This window comes from Palaemon carinicauda, chromosome 26 (genome assembly GCF_036898095.1).
Source record: "Palaemon carinicauda isolate YSFRI2023 chromosome 26, ASM3689809v2, whole genome shotgun sequence".
NCBI classification, from domain to species: domain Eukaryota; kingdom Metazoa; phylum Arthropoda; class Malacostraca; order Decapoda; family Palaemonidae; genus Palaemon; species Palaemon carinicauda.
In genome coordinates this window covers 98,139,396-98,166,099 of record NC_090750.1, presented here as the reverse complement: position 1 = coordinate 98,166,099, position 26,704 = coordinate 98,139,396, and the positions used below count along the sequence as shown (strand labels likewise).

General features: G+C 48.4%; 1 protein-coding gene across 1 annotated transcript in view; it reads left to right on the top strand.

Moving 5' to 3' along the window:
• Nucleotides 1-26,704, top strand: part of LOC137619717 (putative peptidyl-tRNA hydrolase PTRHD1) — a 131,913-nt gene that overhangs the window by 32,624 nt on the left and 72,585 nt on the right. Inside the window, exon 2 of the mRNA XM_068350006.1 lies at nucleotides 24,625-24,812. Within this exon, the coding sequence (XP_068206107.1) occupies nucleotides 24,627-24,812 (186 nt within the window). The 5' untranslated portion in view covers nucleotides 24,625-24,626. The remainder of the gene's footprint in view (nucleotides 1-24,624; nucleotides 24,813-26,704) is intronic.

The window sequence follows — 26,704 nt, the reverse complement described above, 5'->3', positions numbered from 1 at the left end:
GCCAGACGTACGAAGTTGAGGTTCCTCAAGCTACCTCCATGCGTGAGCTACCGGGTTGGGAGTTGCCAGTTACCAGCGTTGTGCAGCAACCTCCACCTTCCTTGAGGCAGGAATCTCTTACAACGCGACAACCTCCTCAACAATGGGGACAGGAGTCTTATGCCTTACAACCTCCTCTTCCTTTGAGGCAAGAGTTTCTTACAGTAAGCCCATCCTCGAGGCAGCAACCTCTTGAGGTACGACAACCTCTACCATCCTTGAGGCAGCCACCTCAGCTCTCGCAGCTGCTACCTCCACTTTCCTCGAGGCGAGAACCTCAACTCTCGAGGCAAGCACCTCAAGAACCTCAACTCGTGAGACAGGAGCCGCGTTCTGCGCAGCCGCCACCTCAACTCTCGCAGCTCACACCTCAAGAACCTCAACTCGTGAGACAGGAATCTCTTACTGCGCAACCACCTCAACCCTTGAAGCAAGCGCAACTCTTGAGACAGGAACCTCATGCAATGAGTCAGCCACCTCAACGCATACATCTACCACCTTCTCCTCTACTTGACCAGTCTTTGCAGCCTGAACCTCAGGTTTTACTTCAGTCGCCTCTCACCACACTTGCTCCTCAAACCTCCGCAGAACCTCCTTCATCCCAGCCTCATGACTTTGTCATTACCAGCCCTCATCCTCTTCAACAGAGACTTGAGGATGAGACCGCAAGTGTTTATGCACCCGCTTGTCAGGATTCTGCTGTTCAGCATACCGCTGTAACTTTACCTCTCGCTTCTCAACACTCAGGTGATGAGGTTTCTGAGGAGGAAGCTGCGCACCTAGATGATCCCTCTTCGGACGTGGAGGAACCCAAGTCGTTACCACCCTCCATTGACTTTCGCAAGGTCCTGGCTCTTTTCAGAGAGGTTTACCCGGATCATTTTGTTTCTGCTACCCCTCGCTCTCCTCCATCAGAGTTTTCTCTAGGCATGCAACCGGTTAAGTCGGCCTACACTAAGCTCGTCTTTGCTAGATCCTCTAAGAGAGCTTTAAGAATGTTAGGGGATTGGTTGCAGTCCAAACAGCAACTAGGGAAGACTTCATTTATGTTTCCTCCTACTAAGCTGACTTCTAAGGCGGGCGTATGGTATGCCACAGGAGAGGAACCAGGCTTGGGAATCCCTGCCTCTGCCCAGGCTGACTTCTCAAGTTTGGTTGACTCTCCACGTAGATCGGCTATGAGGCGCTCTAAGGTCTGCTGGACCTTTTCCGACTTAGACCACTTCTTAAAGGGTGTCTTTCGCGCCTTTGAGATTTTCAATTTTCTCGACTGGTGCCTGGGGGCCTTGAGCAAGAAGACTGCCCCTTCTGACAAGGACTCGGCCATGCTTATAATGTCCTGTATGGATAAAGCAATTCGCGACGGGTCCGGCGAACTTGCCTCCATGTTTGTTTCGGGAGTACTCAAGAAAAGGGAACAACTGTGCACTTTCCTTTCCACTGGTATCACCTCTTGTCAAAGGTCTCAGTTACTTTTTGCTCTGCTTTCTAAGTTCCTGTTTCCTGAGGAGCTTATCAAGGAATTGTCTGCGGCCCTTATTCAGAAGGACACTCATGACCTTGTGGCCTCTTCAGCTCGTAAGGCTAAGGTTGCTCCTTTGGTTCCTAGAACTTACCGCACCCCAGTGGCCGATACTCCTGCTACAAGATTTATTCAGCCCTTTCGTGGCAGAGCCCCCAGCCGAGGAAGTACCTGTCCAGACGCTTTCAGGGGCAGGTCTAAGAAAGGTCCCAAGCCTTCGAAAGGCAAACACTGACTCTCCTCCTCTCCAGACAGCAGTAGGAGCCAGACTCAAGATCTTCTGGCAAGCTTGGGAAAGAAGAGGTGCAGACGCCCAGTCTGTCAAGTGGCTAAGGGAGGGTTACAGGATACCATTCTGCCGCAATCCCCCTCTGACCACTTCTCCCATCAACCTCTCTCCCAACTACAAGGAAAAGGACAAGAGGCTAGCGTTACACCAGGAGGTGTCGCTCCTGTTACAGAAGAAGGCAGTGGTGATAGTCCGGGACCATCAATCCCCGGGCTTCTACAACCGTCTCTTTCTGGTGGCCAAGAAGACAGGAGGTTGGAGACCGGTGCTGGACGTCAGTGCGCTCAATGCTTATGTCACCAAGCAGACGTTCACTATGGAGACGACGAAGTCGGTCCTAGCAGCGGTCAGGCAGGAGGACTGGATGGTCTCGTTGGATCTGAAAGACGCTTACTTTCACGTTCCTATTCATCCAGACTCCCAACCTTTCCTGAGATTCGTTTTTGGAAAGGTTGTGTACCAATTCCAAGCCCTGTGTTTTGGCCTAAGCACAGCGCCTATGGTGTTTACGTGTCTGATGAGGAATATTGCAAAATTCCTCCACTTAGCGGACATCAGAGCCTCCCTTTATTTAGACGACTGGCTGTTGAGAGCCCCCACAAGTCGTCGCTGTCTGGAGAGTCTCAACTGGACTTTGGACTTGATCAAGGAACTGGGTCTTTTGGTCAACTTAGAAAAGTCCCAGCTTATTCCCTCCCAATCCATCGTTTACCTGGGAATGGAGATTCGGAGTCAAGCTTTTCGGGCTTTTCCGTCGGCCCCAAGAATCAACCAAGCCCTAGAGTGCATTCTGAGCATGCTGAAGAGGAACAGATGCTCGGTGAGACAGTGGATGAGTCTAACAGGGACCCTGTCATCGTTAGCCCTGTTCATCGAGTTAGGGAGACTCCACCTCCGCCCTCTCCAATTCCATCTAGCAGCTCACTGGGACAAGGATTTGACGCTCGAAGCGGTCTCTATTCCTGTCACCAAAGAGATGAAGACTACTCTCATGTGGTGGAAGACCAACATCCTTCTCAAGGAGGGTCTATCGTTAGCGATTCAGACCCCCAATCTTCATCTCTTTTCGGACGCATCAGACTCGGGCTGGGGCGCGACCTTGGACGGACAGGAATGCTCGGGAACATGGAACAAGGAACAGGAAACGCTTCACATCAACTGCAAGGAGCTGCTGGCAGTTCATCTGGCCTTAATGAACTTCAAGTCCCTCCTGCTAAACAAGGTGGTGGAGGTGAACTCCGACAACACCACAGCCTTGGCATACATCTCCAAGCAGGGAGGGACCCATTCGAGGAAGCTGTACGAGATAGCAAGGTACCTCCTCATTTGGTCAAGAAGTATAAACCTCACACTGGTAACGAGGTTCATTCAGGGCAATATGAACGTCTCAGCAGATCGCCTCAGCAGGAAAGATCAAGTCATCCCCACGGAATGGACCCTTCACAAGAGCGTGTGCAACAGACTTTGGACCTTGTGGGGTCAGCCAACGATAGATCTGTTCGCCACCTCCATGACCAAGAGGCTCCCTTTGTACTGTTCCCCAGTTCCAGACCCAGCAGCAGTTCACGTGGATGCTTTTCTGCTGGATTGGTCCCATCTCGACCTATATGCATTCCCGCCGTTCAAGATCATCAACAGAGTCATTCAGAAGTTCGTCTCTCACGAAGGGACACGGCTGACGCTGGTTGCTCCCCTTTGGCCTGCAAGAGAATGGTTCACAGAGGTACTACAATGGCTGGTCGACGTTCCCAGGACTCTCCCTCTAAGAGTGGACCTTCTACGTCAACCTCACGTAAAGAAGGTACACCCAAACCTCCACGCTCTTCGTCTGACTGCCTTCAGACTGTCGAAAGACTCGCTAGAGCTAGAGGCTTTTCGAAGGAGGCAGCCAGAGCGATTGCCAGAGCAAGGAGGATATCCACTCGTAGAGTCTATCAATCCAAGTGGGAAGTCTTCCGAAGCTGGTGCAGAGCCAACGCAGTTTCCTCTACCAATACCTCTGTAACCCAAGTTGCTGACTTCCTGTTACATCTTAGGAATGTTAGATCTCTTTCGGCTCCTACGATTAAAGGGTACAGAAGTATGTTGGCTTCAGTTCTCCGCCACAGAGGTTTGGATCTTTCCTCCAACAAGGACCTACAAGACATCCTTAAATCTTTCGAGACTTCTAAAGAACGTCGTTTGTCCACTCCAGGCTGGAATCTAGACGTAGTCTTAAGGTTCCTTATGTCTCCTAGGTTCGAACCTCTCCAGTCAGCTTCCTTCAAAGACCTTACTCTCAAAACTCTTTTCCTCGTCTGCCTTGCGACAGCCAAAAGAGTTAGTGAGGTTCACGCCTTCAGCAAGAACATAGGATTCACATCCGAATCAGCAACATGTTCTTTACAGCTCGGATTTTTAGCTAAAAATGAACTTCCTTCACGTCCTTGGCCTAGATCGTTCGAAATTCCTAGCCTTTCCAACATGGTGGGTAACGAGCTAGAGAGAGTTCTTTGCCCTGTCAGAGCTCTGAAATACTATCTTAAAAGGTCAAAACCTATACGAGGACAGTCAGAGGCCTTATGGTGTGCCATCAAGAAACCTTCGATGCCTATGTCCAAAAACGCAGTTTCGTATTATATAAGGCTTCTGATTAGAGAAGCTCATTCTCACATGAAGGATGAAGACCTTGCTTTGCTGAAGGTAAGGACCCACGAAGTGAGAGCTGTAGCCACTTCGATGGCCTTTAAACAGAACCGTTCTCTGCAGAGTATTATGGATGCAACTTATTGGAGGAGCAAGTCAGTGTTTGCATCATTTTATCTCAAAGATGTCCAGTCTCTTTACGAGAACTGCTACACCCTGGGACCATTCGTAGCAGCGAGTGCAGTAGTAGGTGAGGGCTCAGCCACTACATTCCCTTAATCCCATAACCTTTTTAACCTTTCTCTTGAATGCTTTTATTGTTGTTTTTTGGGTTGTTACGGTAGGCTAAGAAGCCTTCCGCATCCTGTTTGATTTGGCGGGTGGTCAATTCGTTCTTGAGAAGCGCCTAGGTTAGAGGTTGTGTAGAGGTCCTTTAGTATGGGTTGCAGCCCTTTATACTTCAGCACCTTAGGGTTGTTCAGCCTCCTAAGAGGAACGCTGCGCTCAGTAAGGAAGACGAACTTATTAAAGGCAGAGTAATGGTTCAAGTCGACTTCCTTACCAGGTACTTATAATTTCATTGTTATTTTGAATAACTGATAATATGAAATACGGGATACTTAGCTTACTGATATACATGTACACTGGTTTTCACCCACCTCCCTGGGTGTGAATCAGCTACATGATTATCGGGTAAGATTAATATTGAAAAATGTTATTTTCATTAGTAAAATAAATTTTTGAATATACTTACCCGATAATCATGATTTAATTGACCCACCCTTCCTCCCCATAGAGAACCAGTGGACCGAGGAAAAATTGAGGTGGTGTCAACAAGAAGTACTGCAGTACCTGGCCACAGGTGGCGCTGGTGAGTACACCCCCTTCTAGTATAGTGATCGCTGGCGTATCCCTTCCGTAGAATTCTGTCGGGCAACGGAGTTGACAGCTACATGATTATCGGGTAAGTATATTCAAAAATTTATTTTACTAATGAAAATAACATTTTCGTTTTGATGTGAAGTAAACAAGAAAATCCTCGCTCCCGCATGTAAGTTTTCGCAAATGGTAGTAGCACTTTGAGAGCTTTCTTCGCTAGTACCAGATATGCTTCCAGCTGAGAAGCCCAGAATTTCTCCAGCTAACCATGGGTGAACTCCATTTTGATTTCACGATTGTTTCGGGTCGATTAGATCTTCCTTGATGTCCTTGTCATCATTAACATGTTTGAGATTTGCATGAAAGGATTTAGGAACCAGTTGTCACAGGTTTGTAGCTCTCCATATGAGATGTAATCCTCAAATGAAGTACACAGCATCTGCATATGTCCAACAATTTTTGCCGTAAAGTTTGGATGCAGGGTAGCATTTTCTGTGACTGTCTCTTCCAGGCAGTAGAAATTTGCAGAATTCCCTGTTTTCACATACTTAATTCACAAGATAACTTTTTCTTTGAATGCAGCTAATTTCTCGTTTGGAGGCACAATTTCAAGTCCCCTTCCCTGCAGGGAGAGGTTGGGTACCCTGAGTGGTGAAAATACAAGCATCTGAACAAAGCTGAGTTCACTGGAATATATGAGTAAAACCAATTTGTTCCATCACTAAATACAAACCAACACCTATTTATAGAGGATATTGATTTCAGCAAAGCTGAAATTAGACTTTTTGCGAGTGTTAACTACCCACCCGCTAGTTAGCAGGGGGTTAGTTTGTGGGTGGTACTAGCTACCCCGCTCACTTACACACCTGGGTTGAGAACCCACTTTGCTTTTGGCTTGGGGAGATGCTGTGTGTCTCTCTGCTCTCCTTCCCGGCCATTTGACTTATTTCTTCTTAATCTTGTGTTTTTCTTTTATATATAGTAAATTAAAACATACTTTATGTGTTTATATATTTATTATGTAACTGGAATACAAACCTACGCCATTTATTAGGGGTATTACTTTTAGCGAAGCTGAAAGGACGAGCCATTGAAATTTAGCGAGGGATAACTACCCATCCCGCTAGTTAGCGAGGGGGGGGGGGGTGGCTTGGCTTGGCTTGGCTTGGCTAGCTATCCTTTCACTCATGCACCTGTGACTGAGCTCACTTTGCTTTTGGCTTGGATGGAGAATGGTTGTTGCCGCTCTTCCTCCTCGCATTTATTGGACTGCCATTTAATTCTGTTTATGCTTTTTCTTTTTAGTGTTTGTGTGTGTGTTGACTTCTTCCTGCAGCCATGCATACCTGCCCTGGTCCTAAGGGTCGCATCTGCGGTACTTTTATGTATGCCGAGGACACGGATCTTCACAGCCTGTGCCCGGTCTGCAAGGGTCTACGGTGTGACCAGTTGAATAAGTGTAGTGAGTGTAGGAAGTGGTCTGCCTCCCAGTGAGAGAGGTTTGGGCGACGGCGGAAGAAGTCTAAGCGGGATATTTCTCCTTCGAACGCTCCTTCGAAGGGGGAAAAACACAAGGCCTCTTCTTCTGTCTCCTGATCCTCCTCCGAAGCTGATACTCATTCGGTCTCTTCCGAAAGACCGTCGAATAGTAGCGTAGACCAATTTAATATCGGCCAACCTCGGTCCTCGAGAGATGGTGTTGCTTTCCCTAGCGAAGCGGCCCCACCTTTCCCCCAGGGTGAGGCCTTGTCAACAACTTCCCTGTTTCAGGTTTGGTCATCCTTGGGGCTCCCGGGTCCGCCCTCCAAGGACTCATTGCTGTAAATCATCCGCCGGGGTGCTAGTGTGCAGCAGTCATCGTTGCCGTCGGAGGTAGATCCTATGACCCTTGACATTGTGGTGTCAGAGGTGTCGCCTATGATGTCAACCAACTCTTCTGCTCCTCCATACTCTCCAGCTGTTGCTGCCGACGTAGTTTCCCCCGTTCCTTATCATCCTTCGAGGGGGAAACTAAGTCCAACTTCTGTCTCTCCTGCGTGTGTTTCTCCCCCTCGGGGGAATTAACTCATAGAGACTCCTCTTCGGAGGACTGCTGCGTCTCATGGTCCGCTTGCCGATCCAGCGGCCCCTAGAGGGCGTCTCTTCGCCTTAGAGGTCTCCCTCCATCATCAGTGAAAATGTGCCTCTTCGGCTCTTCTGCTTCGTTGTCGCACCCCTCACCGGCAGAGGAGTCTTCGCTGCAGTCGTCTTCTGCCCTCGACCTTTGACCGTGCCTAGACCTGTTACTAGTCCTCCAACTTTGGTCCTGGACCTCTCTGCAGATCGTTCGCGATCTCCATCGGTGGATGTTCGCCCTTCCCAAGGGCACATCCCGGTTCCTGATCTACCTAACAACTGACCTGCCGACCTTCCACCGCCGTTCCTGTTCCCGGTAAAGCCTCTTGAGGCCCTACCAAAGTGCGCAGCTGCGCACCATCGCCCTTCAGCTCGCCAACCTCCTGCAGTGCACCGGCGCACACCAGCAGCACATCAGCACCAGCCTGGTCGTCAGCGCTCTACAACGCCTCGGCGCGCTCCTTCACCTGCTGGCCCTCATAGACGGCAGCTGCAACATGCGCCTACTCGCCAACAATCTCCCTCGCGCCAGCGCTCTCCTGCGCACCAGCGCTCTCCCGTGCCCCAGCACTCTCCTGCGCGCCAGCGCTCTCCCACGCTCCAGCACTCTCCTGCACCTCATTGAGCTCATGCACGCCAGCATTCTCCTGTGCGCCAGCGCTCTCCTACGCGCCATCATTCGCCTACGCGCCATCACTCGCCCGCACGTATGCGCCATATCTCTCCTGTGCACCCGATCTTGCATGCACGCTCGCCCATGCGCCAGCACTCCCACACGCGCTCGCCATCTCTCTCCTATGCGCCAGTGGTCGCCCACGCGCCAGCACTCTCCTAAGTGCCAGATCTTTCCCACACGCACGCACCAGGTCACGCGCACCCGACACTCGCCCACGCGCGCCAACATTTTTGCCCATGAGCCACCACTCGTTCACGCACGCAAGCCAGCTCTTGCCCACGCGCCAGCTCTCACTTGCGCGCCAGCAATCCCCCGCAAGCTCGGGCGCCACCACTGTCCCGCACGCGTGGGCCAACGCTGGCCTGCGCGTCAGTGCTCACCAGCACGAGCACAGGAACTGCACTCGGTCAGGTCACCATCGCCTCACTCACCTCCCCGCAAACGCCTTTCAGCGCCCTCATCGGGAAAAGGGGAACAGGCTTCTGCAGAGGGGTTCAGGATCCCAAAACTACCTTCTTCTAAGGCGGACCCATCTTTAACGGAAACTTCCCGTAGGGAACCTTCGGTCCCTTTCTCTTCAGGGGATCTGTCTGACAGTGTATCGGTCAGTTAGCAGCCATGGTTCAGTGCCTTAGTCAGAGCTGTAGTACAGGCCGTCAATCCTGCCCTGTCTGGCCGCTCATCGGAGCAGCCTATAGCTCCAGACTCTCGGCACAGAACCATGGCTTCTTCCACCCCCCCTGAAGTGGAAAAGGAGTCTCTGACGTGGTCACTTCCTCGCGGGTAAAACTGACTCCGGTCAGATCATCAAGGCTAGTCCCTCCTGTATCTCCCCCGTGATACTCTCCCACCTCACCTTTGCCAAGGGAGTCGCGTGAGGAAAGGATCTCCTCCATTCGACCGTCAGAGGAAGCCTCCCCTCACGCAGAGAGTTCTCTACCTTTATCGGAGATCAGGAAGGACATGACATCTAGGCCTTCGATGTTGGAGTCCTACCTCTTTCCTCAGAAGGAGCCCAAACACTCCAGGACAGAGACAGCCAGCCACTCTAGGGATGTCTGCGACCCACCCCGGGAAGAGCTCTCGGGGTTGGAAGATGGAGACTTCACTGCAAGTCCGACGTTGGAAGGAGAGCAAAAAGAGTCAGAACATGCATTCTGGCAGGTCATGTCTCTTGTAAGGGTTCTCAATGGGTTTACCAACCCAGAGAATCTCCCCTTGAGAGGGCAAGGACACGGTCTTGGACCGTGTCTTTGGAACACAGATGCCCTCAAAGACCAGTGCATCCCTGCCTTGGTCTCAAGGGTTGAAGGGTGCTAGGGCTAAGATCGCCCTACAGCTCTCTGAGTATGCCTCCTCTCATCGTCCCGGCACAATCCAACAGAGGAGGTACTTTGAGATCCTGGAGAAGCCTAGTCCAGCTCTTCCTCTCCACCATTCCTAGGAAGAGCTCACTAAGGGGATCTCTCTAGAGAGACTCTCCTGCCGGCAGGTCTCGTTCTCGGCGACCGAGATCCTTAATCAGGGAAAGGTCACGAAGTATGCTATGCAGGCTACTTGTGGCTTGATATCTGGTTAGGGACCTTGGGAATCCTGGTACAAACTGAAGATTTCTCCAAGGAATGTACCAGGAAGGCAAGGGAGACTTTCCTTCTCTCGGGCACACGTACGATCGAGTTTCTCGCCCACCAAGTTTCGAACTTGTGGGCAAATACCATCTTGAAACGACGAGACACAGTGTCTGAGAGATTCCACCAACAAGTCCCTAACGTCGAGATAGCTAGGCTCAGACATTCCGCTCTAGAGGGAGACCACCTGTTTGAGCCTAAGGACGTCGAACATGCTGCTGAGAGATGAAGTCCCATCAGGACTCCCTCCTCCATAGGGCTTTGACATCTAAGCCCTATAAACCACCAGCTCCTCAGCAGTCCCGTCCAACCAAGAACACGATGACCGAGACAGTAGCAAAGACAATGGTGTCTAAGTCCTCCAGGGGACGGAAAAATCCTAGAGGGAGAAGCCGAGGCCACAAATGCTAGGATAGGCACTCCCCCTGCTTGTCCATCAGTGGGGGTGTGCCTACAAAGTTGCTCGGACAGGTGGAAGCAACTCGGGGCCGAACCCTGGACAATCTTCATGATTCGTCTAGGATATCACGTCCCGTTCATAACATCTCTCCCTCCCCTGACCAGGAATCCAGTGTCGATAGACTTCTTTGCCATGGAATCATTAAAGGGGCCTACCCGAATCCAAACCTTGTTGAAGAAGGGCGCTCTCCAAGAGGTCCTCGACGGGTCCCCAGGCTTCTTCAGTCGACCCTTTCTTGCACGAAAGACGTCTGGATGCTGGAGACCAGTCATCGACCTCTCAACCCTGAACAAGTTTGTCAAGCAAACTCCATTCAGCATGGAGACGGCAAACACGGTCAGACTAGTGGTAAGAACACAGGACTTCATGTGTACACTGGACCTAAAGGACGCGTACTTCCAGATCCCAGTCCATCCGTCTTCAAGGAAGTACTTAAGATTCAGCCTAGACAACAGGAAATACCAGTTCAAGGTGCTGTGCTTCGGTCTTTCCACAGCACCTCAAGTTTTCACCAGAGTGTTTGTCCTAGTGTCAACTTGGGCACACTGGATTAGCATCCGTCTCCTCCGCTATCTTGATGACAGGCTAATCCTAGCAGACTCGGTGTTAACCCTTCTTCAACACCGAGACAAACTTCTGTACACATTTCCCCTATTTTTTTCTGACGAGAAAAGTCCTCAACAAAGTCAGAATAAGCAAAAACTCATCAATTACATTATTAGCTCTGCTACGGCATCACGCATCGTGGTTCCCGGAATTTTTGCAGCTCTTGACAAAGGTACCTAAGGAATCTCCTCCAGGACAAGCTACTCAAATAACTACAGGCCAACATCTTCCACAAAGCCATACCTTCCCTTTGACTTCACGCCTGGAGACTATTCATCATCTCCTCACTCAGAGACTATTTTCGCAACGAGTAGCGGAAATTATGTCTGGACACCTCAGACGCTATTCAGTGTCAGTCTACCAGGCCATCTTGCTCTGTTTTCTGTGGTTGGTATCATGAAAGGGGTATCACTCCCCTTGATGCCACTATTCCATGAATAGTGGAGTTCTTTGTAGAAGTTTGGGAGTAAATGCTCCTCTTGGTTTTGGCAGTCAAAGGCTACCACTCAGCCTTGAGTCTCGCCTTTAAACTGAAGGGAGTGGATATTTCCTCCTCGTTGGAACTTTCTCTCCTCATACAGAGTTATGAGATACTTGTCCCCAGTCGGAAATTAGACCTCCTCCCTGCAATGTGGTTGGAGTCTTTCAGTCTGAAGGGAGCTCCCTACGAACATTACACCAGGCAAGTGACCACGTCAGAGACTCCTTTTCCACTTCAGGGGGGGGGGGTGGAAGAAGCCATGGTTCTGTGCTGAGAGTCTGGAGCTATAGGCTGCTCCGATGAGCGGCCAGACAGGGCAGGATTGACGGCCTGTGCTACAGCTCTGACTAAGGCACTGAACCATGGCTGCTAACTGACCGATACACTGTCAGACAGATCCCCTGAAGAGAAAGGGACCGAAGGTTCCCTACGAGGAGTTTCCGTTAAAGATGGGTCTGCCTTAGAAGAAGGTAGTTTTGGGATCCTGAACCCCTCTGCAGAAGCCTGTTCCCCTTTTCCCGATGAGGGCACTGAAAGGCGTTTGCGGGGAGGGGAGTGAGGCGATGGTGACCTGACCGAGTGCAGTTCCTGTGCTCGTGCTGGTGAGCACTGACGCGCAGGCGAGCGTTGGCCCACGCGTGCGGGACAGTGGTGGCACCCGAGCTTGCGGGGGATTGCTGGCGCGCAAGTGAGAGCTGGCGCGTGGGCGAGAGCTGGCTTGCGTGCGCGAACGAGTGGTGGCTCATGGGCAAAAATGTTGGCACGCGCGCGCGTGGGCGAGTGTCGGGTGCGCGTGACCTGGTGCGTGCGTGTGGGAAAGATCTGGTACTTAGGAGAGCGCTGGCGCATGGGTGACCACTGGCGCGTAGTAGAGAGATAGCGAGCGCGCGTGGGAGAGTGCTGGCGCGTGGGCGAGCGTGCAGGCAAGATCTGGTGCACAGGAGAGATATGGTGTATACGTGCGGGCGAGTGATGGCGTGCGTAGGCGAATGATGGCGCACGTAGGCGAATGATGGTGCGTAGGAGAGCGCTGGCGCACAGGAGAATGCTGGCGTGCATGAGCTCAATGACGTGCAGGAGAGTGCTGGAGCGTGGGAGAGCGCTGGCACGCAGGAGAGTGCTGGGGCACGGGAGAGCGCTGGTGAGCAGGAGAGCGCTGCCACGTAGGAGAGCGCTGGCGCGAGGGAGATTGTTGGCGTGTAGGCGCATGTTGCAGCTGCCGTCAATGAGGGCCAGTAGGTGAAGGAGCGCGCCAAGGCGTTGTAGAGCGCTGACGACCAGGCTGGTGCTGATGTGCTGCTGGTGTGCGCCGGTGCACTGCAGGAGGTTGGCGAGCTGAAGGGCGATGGTGCGCAGCTGCGCACTTTGGTAGGGCCTCAAGAGGCTTTACCGGGAACAGGAACGGCGGTGGAAGGTCGGCAGGTCAGTTGTTAGGTAGATCAGGAACCGGGATGTGCCCTTGGGAAGGGCGAACATCCACCGATGGAGATCGCGAACGATCTGCAGAGAGGTCCAGGACCAAAGTTGGAGGACTAGTAACAGGTCTAGGCACGGTCAAAGGTCGAGGGCAGAAGACGACTGCAGCGAAGACTCCTCTGCCGGTGAGGGGTGCGACAACGAAGCAGAAGAGCCGAATAGGCACCTTTTCACTGATGATGGAGGGAGACCTTTAAGGCGAAGTGGAGGGCGCGCTTTACGGCGAAGAGACGCCCTCTAGGGGGCGCTGGATCGGCAAGCGGACCATGAGATACAGCAGTCCTCCGAAGAGGAGTCTCTATGAGTGAATTCCCCCGAGGGGGAGAAACACACGCAGGAGAGACAGAAGTTGGACTTAGTTTCCCCCTCGAAGGATGATAAGGAACGGGGGAAACTACGTCGGCAGCAACAGCTGGAGAGTATGGAGGAGCAGAAGAGTTGGTTGACATCATAGGCGATACCTCTGACACCACAACGTCAAGGGTCATAGGATCTACCTCCGACGGCAACGATGACTGCTGCACACTAGCACCCCGGCGGATGATTTACAGCAATGAGTCCTTGGAGGACGGACCCGGGAGCCCCAAGGATGACCAAACCTGAAACAGGGAAGTTGTTGACAAGGCCTCACCCTGGGGGAGAGGTGGGGCCGCTTCGCTAGGGAAAGCAACACCATCTCTCGAGGACCGAGGTTGGCCGATATTAAATTGGTCTACGCTATTATTCGACGGTCTTTCAGAAGAGACCGAATGAGTATCAGCTTCGGAGGAGGATCAGGAGACGGAAGAAGAGGCCTTGGGTTTTTCCCCCTTCGAAGGAGCGTTCGAAGGAGAAATATCCCGCTTAGACTTCTTCCGCCGTCGCCCAAACCTCTCTCACTGGGAGGCAGACCACTTCCTACACTCACTACACTTATTGTTACAATCACACCGTTGACCTCTGCAGGTGGGACAAAGGGTGTGGGGATTGGTCTCCAATGCCAACGTAAAAGTTCCACAGGGTTGGCCAGTGAGTCCAGGGCAGGAGCGTATGCTTGCAGAAGTCAACGCACAAACACACACTAGAACAAAAAAAAAAGGAAAAACAGATTAATAGCAGTCCAATAAAGGCAAAGGATGAAAGGCGGCAACGTCCGTTCACCATCCGAGCCAAAAGTAAAGTGAGCTAAATCACAGGTGTGTAGGTGGGAGCGGTAACAAGCGGTGTGGGTAGTTAACCCTCGCTAAACTTTAATGGCTCGTCATTTCAGCTACGCTGAAAGTAATACCTCTTTTAAATAGCGTTGTTTTGTATTCCAGTTACGGAACAAATGAGCTTCGGAGGAAGGTCAGGTAGTGGAAGAAGAAGCCTTGGGTTTTTTCTGCTTCAAAGTAAGCTTCGAAGAAGAGTCTCACTTAGACTTCTTACTATGCCGTCCCCATAAACCTTTCCCACTGGGAGGCAGACCACTCCCGACATTCATTACACTTATTCAACTGGTCACACCGTAGACCCCTGCAGACCGGGCACAGGCTGTGAAGATCCGTGTCCTCGGCATACATAAAAGTACCGCAGATTCGACCCTTAGAACCAGGGCGGGTATGCATCGCTGCAGGAAGAAGTCAACACACACACAAACACTAAAAAGAAAAAGCATAAATAGAATTAAATGGCAGTCAAATAAATGCGAGGAAGAGCGGCAACGACCATTCTCCATCCAAGCCAAAAGCAAAGTGAGCTCAGTCACAGGTGCATGAGTGAAAGGATAGCTAGCTAGGCCCCCCCCCCCCCCGCTATCTAGCGGGATGGGTAGTTAACCCTCGCTAAATTTTAATGGCTCGTCCTTTCAGCTTCGCTAAAAGTAATACACCTAATAAATAGCGTAGGTTTGTATTCCAGTTACATAATAAATATATAAACACATTAAGAATCTTTTAATTTACTATATATAAAAGAAAAACACAAGATTAAGAAGAAATAAGTCAAATGGCCGGTAAGGAGAGCAGAGAGACACACAGCATCTCCCCAAGCCAAAAGCAAAGTGGGTTCTCAACCCAGGTGTGTAAGTGAGCGGGGTAGCTACTACCACCCACAAACTAACTCCCTGCTAACTAGCGGGTGGGTAGTTAACACTTGCAAAAAGTCTAATTTCAGCTTTGCTGAAATCAATATCCTCTATAAATAGGTGTTGGTTTGTATTTAGTGATGGAACAAATTGGTTTTACTCATATATTCCAGTGAACTCAGCTTTGTTCAGATGCTTGTATTTTCACCACTCAGGGTACCCAACCTCTCCCTGCAGGGAAGGGGACTTGAAATTGTGCCTCCAAACGAGAAATTAGCTGCATTCAAAGAAAAACTTGTCTTGTGAATTAAGTATGTGAAAACAGGGAATTCTGCAAATTTCCACTGCCTGGAAGAGACAGTCACAGAAAATGCCACCCTGCATCCAAACTTTAAGGATAGCCACTTCAACTGATGGTAGGACAGTAAGGATGGTTTCGAAAAGCAAATGAAACAGATAACGAAAAGAAAACCTCTTCACAAACCACCAAGCATCCACAGCCCTTCTATTAAGCCTGTCAAACACACCATTTAAAAAAAAAGAGCAAGAAATAAAATAAGATAGAATCAACTTTATTGCCATATTTATTAATATTTATGAACCTTTTTTTTAAGGGCTAATAGGGAATTACAACCTACAAACATTACTGTGGCCCCTAATCAGCCATTTCGTTTACCCTCTACCTTGGATCATAGAAAGAATAAGTATATGGTCTCATATTAATTTATCAAAGAAATATAATATATTCGAAGTCACCATAAACAACATGCCTTAGAACCTAGTTACTGGAAAGGTCCCCATTATGCAATATATACAATGTCCCAAAATTCTTAATGGGTGTTCGCTGTTCTTCATTATCCTCAGACAGAACAAGTCAGTTCTCGTAACCTACTGCAACATCATTATTTACATATGAACTAACAGCATTGTTATTAGCAATTATCATTATTAAAACAAAGATAAGCTAACAAATTAAATTGTTACCTATTCTGATTTGTGAGGTGCCTTAGAATCCCTAAGATTCCACACATAAGAACGAACCGGTATTACAAATTAAAGAGCTCCATAACAAAATTTTTCAATATTAATCTTACCCGATGATCATGTAGCTGTCAACTCCGTTGCCCGACAGAAATCTACGGTCGGAATATTATTATTATTATTATTATTACTATCCAAGCCACAACCCTAGCTGGAAAAGCAAGACGCTACAAGCCCAGGGGCTCCAACAGGGAAAAATAGCTCAGTGAGGAAAGGAAATAAGGAAATAAATAAATGAAGAGAACAAATTAACAATAAATCATTCTAAAATAAGAAACAACGTCAAAACAGACATGTCATATAATAAACTATCAACAACATCAAAAACAAATATGTCATAAATAAACTATAAAAAGACTATGTCTGCCTGGTCAACAAAAAAGCATTTGCTCCAACTTTGAACTTTTGAAGTTCTACTGATTCAACCACCCGATTAGGAAGATCATTCCACAACTTGGTCACAGCTGGAATAAAACTTCTAGAGTACTGCATAGTATTGAGCCTCGTGATGGAGAAGGCCTGGCTATTAGAATTAACTGCCTGCCTTGTATTACGAACAGGATAGAATTGTCCAGGGAGATCTGAATGTAAAGGATGGTCAGAGTTGTGAAAAATCTTATGCAACATACATAATGAACTAATTGAACGACGGTGCCAGAGATTAATATCTAGATCAGGAATAAGAAATTTAATAGACCGTAAGTTTCTGTCCAACAAATTAAGATGAGAATCAGCAGCTGAAGACCAGACAGGAGAACAATACTCAAAACAAGGTAGAATGAAAGAATTAAAACACTTCTTCAGAATAGATTGATCACCGAAAATCTTGAAAGACTTTCTCAATAAGCCTATTTTTTGTGAAATTGAAGAAGACACAGACCTTATATGTTTCTCAAAAGTAAATTTACTGTCGAGAATCACACCTAAAATTTTGAAAGAGTCATACATATTTAAAGAAACATTATCAATACTGAGATCCGGATGTTGAGGAACCACCGTCCTTGACCTACTTACAATCATACTTTGAGTTTTGTTAGGATTCAACTTCATACCCCATAATTTGCACCATGCACTAATTCTAGCTAAATCTCTATTAAGGGATTCACCAACCCTAGATCTACATTCAGGGGATGGAATCGATGCAAAGAGAGTAGCATCATCTGCATATGCAACAAGCTTGTTTTCTAGGCCAAACCACATGTCATGTGTATATAGTATGAAAAGTAATGGGCCAAGAACACTACCCTGTGGAACACCAGATATCACATTCCTATAATCACTATGGTGCCCATCAACAACAACTCTTTGAGATCTATTACTTAAAAAATCAATAATAATGCTAAGAAACGCCAGCGATCGCTATCCAGGTGGGGGTGTACACAACAGCGCCATCTGTGAGTAGGTACTCAAGTACTTCTTGTCAACAAGAACTCAATTTTTCCTCTGTCGTGCCGCCGGCAAGACCTACTTGGATACGCTGTTGATTCTGGAGTTATTGTTCACGATTTGGTGATGTATTTGCTCTAGAGTTTAGCCTTCGCTATTCAGGAAGCTTTATCATTAGCTTAGCAAGCTTTTGGAATTAATTTGGATTAATTGTTAACGAACTTTGCTAGATTTTGGAATCCCCCCTTGACTACTTCTAAATTCAAGATGTCTGACCAGTCTCAAGTACCTAAGTACAGGCAGTGTAGCGTTAGGACTTGTGCTAGGCGTCTTCCGAAGGCCTCTATAGATCCTCACACCGTATGTTCCAATTGTAGGGGTAAATCCTGTCAATTGGAAGATCGATGTGGGGAATGTGCTGGGCTTTCGGAATTCGATTTTAACGAATTCCTTAGATATGCACGTAGGTTAGAGAAGGAGAGAAATAGGAGGAGTTCTTCTCGCTCTGTGGATTTTTCCTCTCCCCATGCCCCTCAACCTTTTCCTTCCCCTGTGGTGGTGACTCCCGAACCTGCTACGAGTGCTCAGCCTGCAATGGCGGATATGTTGCGTGCCATTCAGGCTCTCGGTGACAAAGTGGAGTCATTGGCTAATGACCGTAATCAGCTCTTGGCAGATGTCAGAGAGCTGAAAGCGAAAAGTGCAGTGGGAAGTGTTAGTGCTAGTGATGTGCAAAGTGTCAGTATCAGTGTTGCGCATGAGGGTACATCTGTGCGTGCCAGTCGTCCTCCCAGTCCGGGACCTCTTGCAAGCTCCCAAGCCCAGGGGAGAAGCAATGTCGAAGGACCAAAGGGTTCGGCAGGCCTTGATCGGCGCACGGATGTATCCTCAGTGGTTGCGGACGTATCTGTTAAGGATCGTCCCATCCACATACAGACGAATGAGCCCTTACATTCCTCGTCTGTGGAAGAAGTTTCCAGGAGGAAACGGTGGACCAAGGTCTCACGACCGCTCAAACGTAAGGTCCCTTCCGAGCGAGTCCAACGGCCCAGGTGTAGCCACTGGGTCAGTTCGGACTCGCCGCAGTCATCTGATGACTGCACACCTCCCAAGAGAGGTAGAGTGGTCCCTCAACAGGCTACTGCTCCGTCTGTTGTTGCTCCAACCACAGTAGACCCTAAGTGGTCCATGCTGCAGACTATGCAGTCTCAGCTTGCGGCATTCATGCAGGAGTATCATGCTGAGAAGGTTAACACTGCTCCTGTTAACCTACAACCCGCCGAGGTTGTGCGCTCAGCAGATACTGCGGCTGCCTGCTCCCACACTCCACCTGTGAGAGCTCCACCACCGATGCGCAGTCCACCCTGCCAGACGCATGTTCTTGCTGCACCATCTGCTAACATGCGTGAGCTACCGCATCAGCAGTGGGAAGGTTCTGTAGAGCTGCCGGGTTCCAGCACTATGCGGCATTCTCCGCAGCCCATGCAGCATGCTCTGCATACCTTACAGCATGCTCCGCATACCATGCAGCATGAGCCGCATACCTTACAGCATGCTCCGCATACCATACCGCATGCTCCTCAACCCACCGCAGCCCCTCCCACACACCAGCCCTCTGCTTTTGTTGTTGCCAGCTCGCAGACCGACCAGCAGCGGCATGATGTTGGATCCGCAGGTACGCATGCACCCGTACTGCCGGATTCAGCCGTTCAGCTTTCTGCTCTACCTTTGCCACTTACAACTCAGCTTTCGGATGATGGTGTATCGGATGACGAAGCTGCACATCTGGATGAACCTCACTCTGATTTTGAAGGGCCCAAGTCTACTGCTCCCTCCTTAGACTTTCGTAAAGTCCTTGCCTTGTTCAGGGACTTGTATCCTGAGCAGTTTGTGTCTGCAACCCCTCGTTCTCCTCCCTCCGAGTTTGCTCTGGGCATGCAGTCTGCTGCGCCTGCCTTCACCAAGCTTGTTCTCGCCAGATCATCTAAGAGAGCTTTGAGGGTTATGGGAGAGTGGTTGCATTCCAAGAAGCAACTGGGAAAGACTTCTTTCGTCTTTCCGCCTACCAAGCTTGCTTCTAAGTCGAGCGTCTGGTATGCCACGGGAGAGGAACCCGGCTTGGGAGTTCCTGCCTCTGCCCAGGGCGACTTCTCAAGTCTGGTTGACTCTCCCCGCAGGTTGGCTATGAGACGTTCGAAGATCTGCTGGTCCTTTTCTGATTTGGATCATCTGTTGAAGGGAGTCTTTCGTGCCTTCGAGATATTCAACTTCCTCGATTGGTGTTTGGGAGCCTTAAGCAGGAAGACTTCCCCTTCAGATAAGGACTCGGCCATGCTGATCATGTCTAGCATGGACAAAGCAATTCGGGATGGGTCTGGTGAACTTGCGGCTTCGTATGTGTCAGGAGTCCTTAAGAAGAGAGAACATCTTTGCTCCTTCTTATCGGCTGGTATCACTCCTTGCCAGAAGTCAGAGTTGCTGTTTGCTCCTCTCTCCAAGTGTCTGTTTCCGGAGGAGCTGATTAAGGGGATGGCTGCCTCGCTTATCCAGAAGGATACTCATGATCTTATGGCATCTTCTGCACGTAAGGCTAAAACCTTACCTTCCGTGCCTAGACCCTTCCGCCCTGCAACAGTTGACACTCCTGCATCTAGGTTCATCCCGCCCTTTCGTGGCAGAGCCTCCAGCAGAGGAGGTACCCGTGCAGACAGTCACCGTGGCAAGTCCAAGAAGGGTTCCAAGTCTGCAAAAGGCAAGTTCTGACTGCCTTCCTCTCCAGACAGCAGTAGGAGCCAGACTCAAGACCTTCTGGCAAGCTTGGGAGAGCAGAGGTGCAGACGCTCAGTCTGTGAAGTGGCTAAGGGAGGGATACAGAATTCCGTTCTGCCGCAGTCCCCCTCTAGCTACGTCTCCCATCAACCTCTCTCCCAATTACAAGGAGAAGGACAAGAGGCTAGCGTTGCAACAAGAGGTGTCGCTCTTGCTACAAAAGGAAGCGGTGGTCATAGTCCGGGATCATCAATCCCCGGGCTTTTACAACCGTCTCTTCCTGGTAGCCAAGAAGACAGGAGGTTGGAGACCGGTGCTGGATGTCAGTGCTCTCAATGCTTTTGTCACCAAGCAGACGTTCACGATGGAGACGACGAAGTCGGTCCTAGCAGCGGTCAGGCAGGAGGACTGGATGGTCTCGTTAGACCTGAAAGACGCGTACTTTCACGTCCCCATCCATCCAGACTCCCAACCTTTCCTAAGGTTCGTCTTTGGAAAGGTTGTGTACCAGTTCCAAGCCCTGTGCTTTGGCCTAAGCACGGCACCTCTTGTGTTTACCAGACTGATGAGGAATATTGCGAAATTCCTTCACTTGGCAGACATCAGAGCCTCCCTCTATTTAGACGACTGGCTTTTAAGAGCTCCAACAAGTCGTCGCTGTCTGGAGAATCTCAGATGGACTATGGATCTGACCAAGGAACTGGGCCTCCTGGTCAATATAGAGAAGTCCCAGCTCGTCCCATCCCAGACCATTGTCTATCTGGGTATGGAGATTCAGAGTCGAGCTTTTCGGGCTTTTCCGTCGGCCCCAAGGATCAATCAAGCCCTAGAATGCATCCAGAGCATGCTGAGAAGGAACCGATGTTCAGTCAGGCAGTGGATGAGTCTAACAGGGACACTTTCATCGCTGGCCCTGTTCATCGAGTTAGGGAGACTCCACCTCCGCCCCCTTCAGTATCATCTAGCTGCTCACTGGATAAAGGACATGACGCTAGAGACGGTCTCAGTTCCTGTTTCCGAAGAGATGAGGTCTACTCTTACGTGGTGGAAGAACAGCATTCTTCTCAAGGAAGGTCTACCATTGGCTGTTCAGACCCCCGACCACCGTCTCTTCTCGGACGCATCGGACACGGGCTGGGGTGCGACACTGGACGGACAGGAATGCTCGGGCACATGGAATCAGGAGCAAAGGACACTTCACATCAATTGCAAGGAGTTGTTGGCGGTTCATCTGGCCTTGATAAACTTCAAGTCCCTCCAGCTAAACAAGGTGGTGGAGGTGAACTCCGACAACACCACAGCCTTGGCTTACATCTCCAAGCAGGGAGGGACTCATTCGAGGAAGTTGTTCGAGATCGCAAGGGACCTCCTCATTTGGTCAAAAGATCGAAAGCTTTCGCTGGTAACGAGGTTCATTCAGGGCGATATGAATGTCATGGCAGATCGCCTCAGCCGGAAGGGTCAGGTCATCCCCACAGAGTGGACCCTTCACAAGAATGTTTGCAGCAGACTATGGGCCCTGTGGGGTCAGCCAACCATAGATCTATTCGCTACCTCGATGACCAAGAGGCTCCCGATGTATTGTTCTCCGATTCCAGACCCAGCAGCAGTTCACGTGGATGCCTTTCTGCTGGATTGGTCCCATCTCGACCTGTATGCGTTCCCGCCGTTCAAGATTGTCAACAGGGTACTTCAGAAGTTCGCCTCTCACAAAGGGACACGGCTGACGTTGGTTGCTCCCCTCTGGCCCGCGAGAGAATGGTTCACCGAGGTACTGCAATGGCTAGTGGACATTCCCAGGACTCTTCCTCTAAGAGTGGACCTTCTGCGTCAACCTCACGTAAAGAAGGTACACCCAAACCTCCACGCTCTTCGTCTGACTGCCTTCAGACTATCGAAAGACTCTCAAGAGCTAGAGGCTTTTCGAAGGAGGCAGCCAGAGCGATTGCCAGAGCAAGGAGGACATCCACTCTCAGAGTCTATCAGTCTAAATGGGAAGTCTTCCGAAGCTGGTGCAAGGCCAATGCAGTTTCCTCAACCAGTACCACTGTAACCCAGATTGCTGACTTCCTGTTACATCTAAGGAACGTAAGATCCCTATCAGCTCCTACGATCAAGGGTTACAGAAGTATGTTGGCAGCGGTATTCCGCCACAGAGGCTTGGATCTTTCCACCAACAAAGATCTACAGGACCTCCTTAGGTCTTTTGAGACCTCAAAGGAACGTCGGTTGTCCACTCCAGGCTGGAATCTAGACATGGTTTTAAGGTTCCTAATGTCATCTAGATTTGAACCGCTCCAATCAGCCTCTTTTAAGGACCTCACATTAAAAACTCTTTTCCTCGTGTGCTTAGCAACAGCTAAAAGAGTAAGTGAGATCCACGCCTTCAGCAGGAACATAGGTTTCACATCTGAAACGGCTACATGTTCCTTGCAGCTCGGTTTTTTGGCTAAAAACGAGCTTCCTTCCCGTCCTTGGCCTAAGTCGTTCGAGATCCCAAGCCTGTCCAACTTGGTGGGGAACGAACTAGAGAGAGTACTTTGCCCAGTTAGAGCTCTTAGGTACTATTTAAGAAGGTCAAAGCCATTACGAGGACAATCAGAAGCTTTATGGTGTGCTATCAAGAAGCCTTCTCTACCGATGTCTAAGAACGCAGTTTCTTACTACATCAGGCTTCTGATTAGAGAAGCACATTCTCATCTGAAGGAAGAAGACCTTGCTTTGCTGAAGGTAAGGACACATGAAGTGAGAGCTGTTGCTACTTCAGTGGCCTTCAAACAGAACCGTTCTCTGCAGAGTGTTATGGATGCAACCTATTGGAGAAGCAAGTCAGTGTTCGCATCATTCTATCTCAAAGATGTCCAGTCTCTTTACGAGAACTGCTACACCCTGGGACCATTCGTAGCAGCGAGTGCAGTAGTAGGTGAGGGCTCAGCCACTACATTCCCATAATCCCATAACCTTTTTAACCTTTCTCTTGAATACTTTTTATTGTTGTTCTTTTGGTTGTACGGTCGGCTAAGAAGCCTTCCGCATCCTGGTTGATTTGGCGGGTGGTCAAATTCTTTCTTGAGAAGCGCCTAGGTTAGAGGTTGTGATGAGGTCCTTTAGTATGGGTTGCAGCCCTTTATACTTCAGCACCTAGGAGTCGTTCAGCATCCTAAGAGGACCGCTAGGCTCAGTAAGGAAGACGTACTTAAAAAAGGCAGAGTAATAGTTCAAGTCGACTTCCTTACCAGGTACTTATTTATTTTATGTTTGTTATTTTGAATAACTGATAAAATGAAATACGGGATACTTAGCTTCTTTGTTAACATGTATGCTGGTCTCCACCCACCACCCTGGGTGTGAATCAGCTACATGATCATCGGGTAAGATTAATATTGAAAAATGTTATTTTCATTAGTAAAATAAATTTTTGAATATACTTACCCGATGATCATGAATTAAAGAACCCGCCCTTCCTCCCCATAGAGAACCAGTGGACCGAGGAGAAAATTGAGTTCTTGTTGACAAGAAGTACTTGAGTACCTACTCACAGATGGCGCTGTTGTGTACACCCCCACCTGGATAGCGATCGCTGGCGTATCCCGACCGTAGATTTCTGTCGGGCAACGGAGTTGACAGCTACATGATCATCGGATAAGTATATTCAAAAATTTATTTTACTAATGAAAATAACATTTTAATTCCCTTTGGTTTAAATATTGAAATATGCTGGAAATCTGCCAACTTTGGGGATACTGGTAATGAAAAAAACTTACCAGAACTTGACAATATACTCCACATTAAACACCTAAATAACCACAATGAAATATTTTTTAGTAACTAAATTACAAATTTTGTGGATTATTGAATCACAAAATGATAAAATGAAACAAATCGACCAATTGCATCAGCATGGGAATCATTAATGCAGAGGGCCAGGAGACTTGAGGTCATTTTATCAAGATTGTGTATTACATTTTGATTTGCACACCACGATTTTAAGCATCATTAATATTTTATGCGAATTTACTTTTTAGAAGATGGAAAAAAATTATTTATTTTTCAGAAAATTGTCTGACATTCTGTTGGATTATGAAATTGTCTATATTTAAGATTGTAACATTTTTAGAAATCATAGGTTTAATGAATAAAATTGGAATTTTTATTCATATGTTTTCTTTTATCTAATTTACTTTTTATCCACCCCAAAAACATTCTGGCCAGCTGTGTAAGAGTCAAGTTTGACTTATTAAAATGGATAATCTCCCCCTTTTAATGATAATAACAATTAATTTTAATGAAATATAGATTCAATTTTTTATTATTTGATATTCTTAAACCCCACCTCTAACCTTAATCAATGTTGTCCTGATAGGTGAAGCAGGAAAAGTGAGGCTATGCAGTATGTGATAGGTGGTACTATCCCACTCGCCCTCCAAATTCCACTGTAACTATCTTCTTGATAAGGTTTGACAACCAAACTAGTTTGCCCCTAAAAGAGTACTCCTATATAAAAGATTTGCAAGTTGTATATTTAGAAAAATACCGTTTACACAAAATAAAAATTGTTTTAATGAAAGTTGTTTTTTCTTGGTTATAGTTATGTCGGGAGCAGCCCTTGGACTTGTGCAGTATGTGGTGGTAAGAAGCGATCTTTTAACAACATTACAATGGCCTGTTGGAGCTGTGATAGCTCAAGCTTGTCATGCATGTACTGCGGTAGCTCATATTTACAAAGATGACGACAACATGCAGCGATATCTCTCAGACATAGATAATATGCATAAGGTTTGTTATGAGCTTAGTTTGTTTTGAATTTGTACTTAGACATAAAATCCTAGTTTGTTTTAAATAAAACCCATCAAATATAGTATGTCTTCCTAATTGTTTGTAATGCTTCCCAGGCTCCAAGTATTTTGTTTCCAAAAGGAGAGAAATAGTACTTTTTCACAATCCCAATGTCACATTGATCCTTAGCCATTCCTTCCATCCACCAACCACCTCATATTTTTGGTTTTCTGAGTTCGAAAAGGCTCCATTGACTGCTGCAATATGTGTTCTTTTGCAAGAGAGTATAATTTTCCCTATTGGGCTTATGCTAATGATAATTGGCTCCCATGCTTTTCACTAGTGTCCCTTTTTGTTGATGGTTATTATTGTTGACTCCCCAATGATGAGGTCCACAGAGGATAGGTGTTTTAAGATGAGAATGAGAGAGGTGTGGAGATACAATTTATTTCTGTTATCCAATATTCAAATTGATACATACTTTGCAGCACAAGATTTTGTGACAAACTAAAGTAATAAAGCTATCTGAGTGGATCCGTTACTAGCTTTAAAGGTAGATACTGTAGAGAGAAGCCCCTCATAATGAGAGAATGCTGTGACGTAGTCACATGGCTTCAACACCTAGTTTCCTTGAAGCCTTGTGATGGGCAAAAGGGCTCTCGAACTGGGGAATATTTGTGTTTTTTAATGTAAATTTCTCTCATACGGTTTCCTTTACTTATATTTGCTTCAACCACCTTCATATTTGTCAAATGCCTATTACTTATTTGTTCCCACACTAAATACATACCCTCATTCTTTACTATAGGAGATATTCTAGTGCGAGCTGGAAAATACAGCAGAAAAACCTTAACGAGGTTATCCACCTGTTTAGGGGTGGGGGACTGCCAGCCGGTAGCTACTGAATACCTTCAATCGAATTCTAGCCGTCGCACTGGTAACAAAGCTGCTCCTGCTTTTGTTTGACTGGCAAACTAGCCTTTCTTTAGTGTGTTTTTGATTAACTTTTTCTTTTTCTTTCTTTATTAGATGTGATGTCCTCTAATATGAGGAAGTGTCCCGGGATTCCCCCGAAATCTTATGGCACATTTATGTCACCACCGGAGGTGGATCCTCATTCCCTTTGCCCTTCGTGTAGAGGTCATAGGTGTTCTGAAGGCTCCCCCTGCCAAGTATGTAGAGAATGGTCGCCATCGCAGTGGGATAAGTTCACGAAGAGGAAGAAGAAGAAATCCAAGAAGGATTTGTTACCTCCAGGTTCAACGTCAAAAGGTAAGGAGTCTCGGGCCTCTTCTTCGGCCTCCCTATCTCTTCCTTGCCTCCTTCCTCTAGGGGGAAGTCAAGGAAGAGCGGCACCATTGACTTGACCCCCATTCCCCCCGGGTCAGGCGGATCAAGTTGCCCCTCCCAGTGGGACATTTCCTTCCATCATCGGAAATAATCCATTTACCGCTTCTATTCCAGATCACGTACAAGTGGTATGGCCTGCCCTTGGACTTCCTGGTTCTCCTTCGGTGGAAGTGTGGAACCAGTTCTTCGCGGGCACAGTTTTACCTCAGGTCCCTTCCGTTTTGGAACCTTCGGGAGTTCTGGACCTCGCCTACATCCCGTCAGCCCAATCGGCGGCCGCTGAAGTGTCGGCAGATGTAATAACTTCAGCTCCCGCGGCGCCTACTTCACTCCTCGCTTGCGCTTCTACGAAGCAACGTTGCAAGCGCAATCATTGCGATACCTCCCCCTCCTCCTCCTCCGCCTCCTCATTGTCTTCATCCTCCTCGGAGGATTGGAGGGAGAGAGAGAAGAGGAAAAGGAGAGCTCGATTCCTTCGCCCAGACGTTTTCGTCAGAGAGGTGACATAGGAAGAGACGTCATCGTTCTCGCTCTTCCTCGCC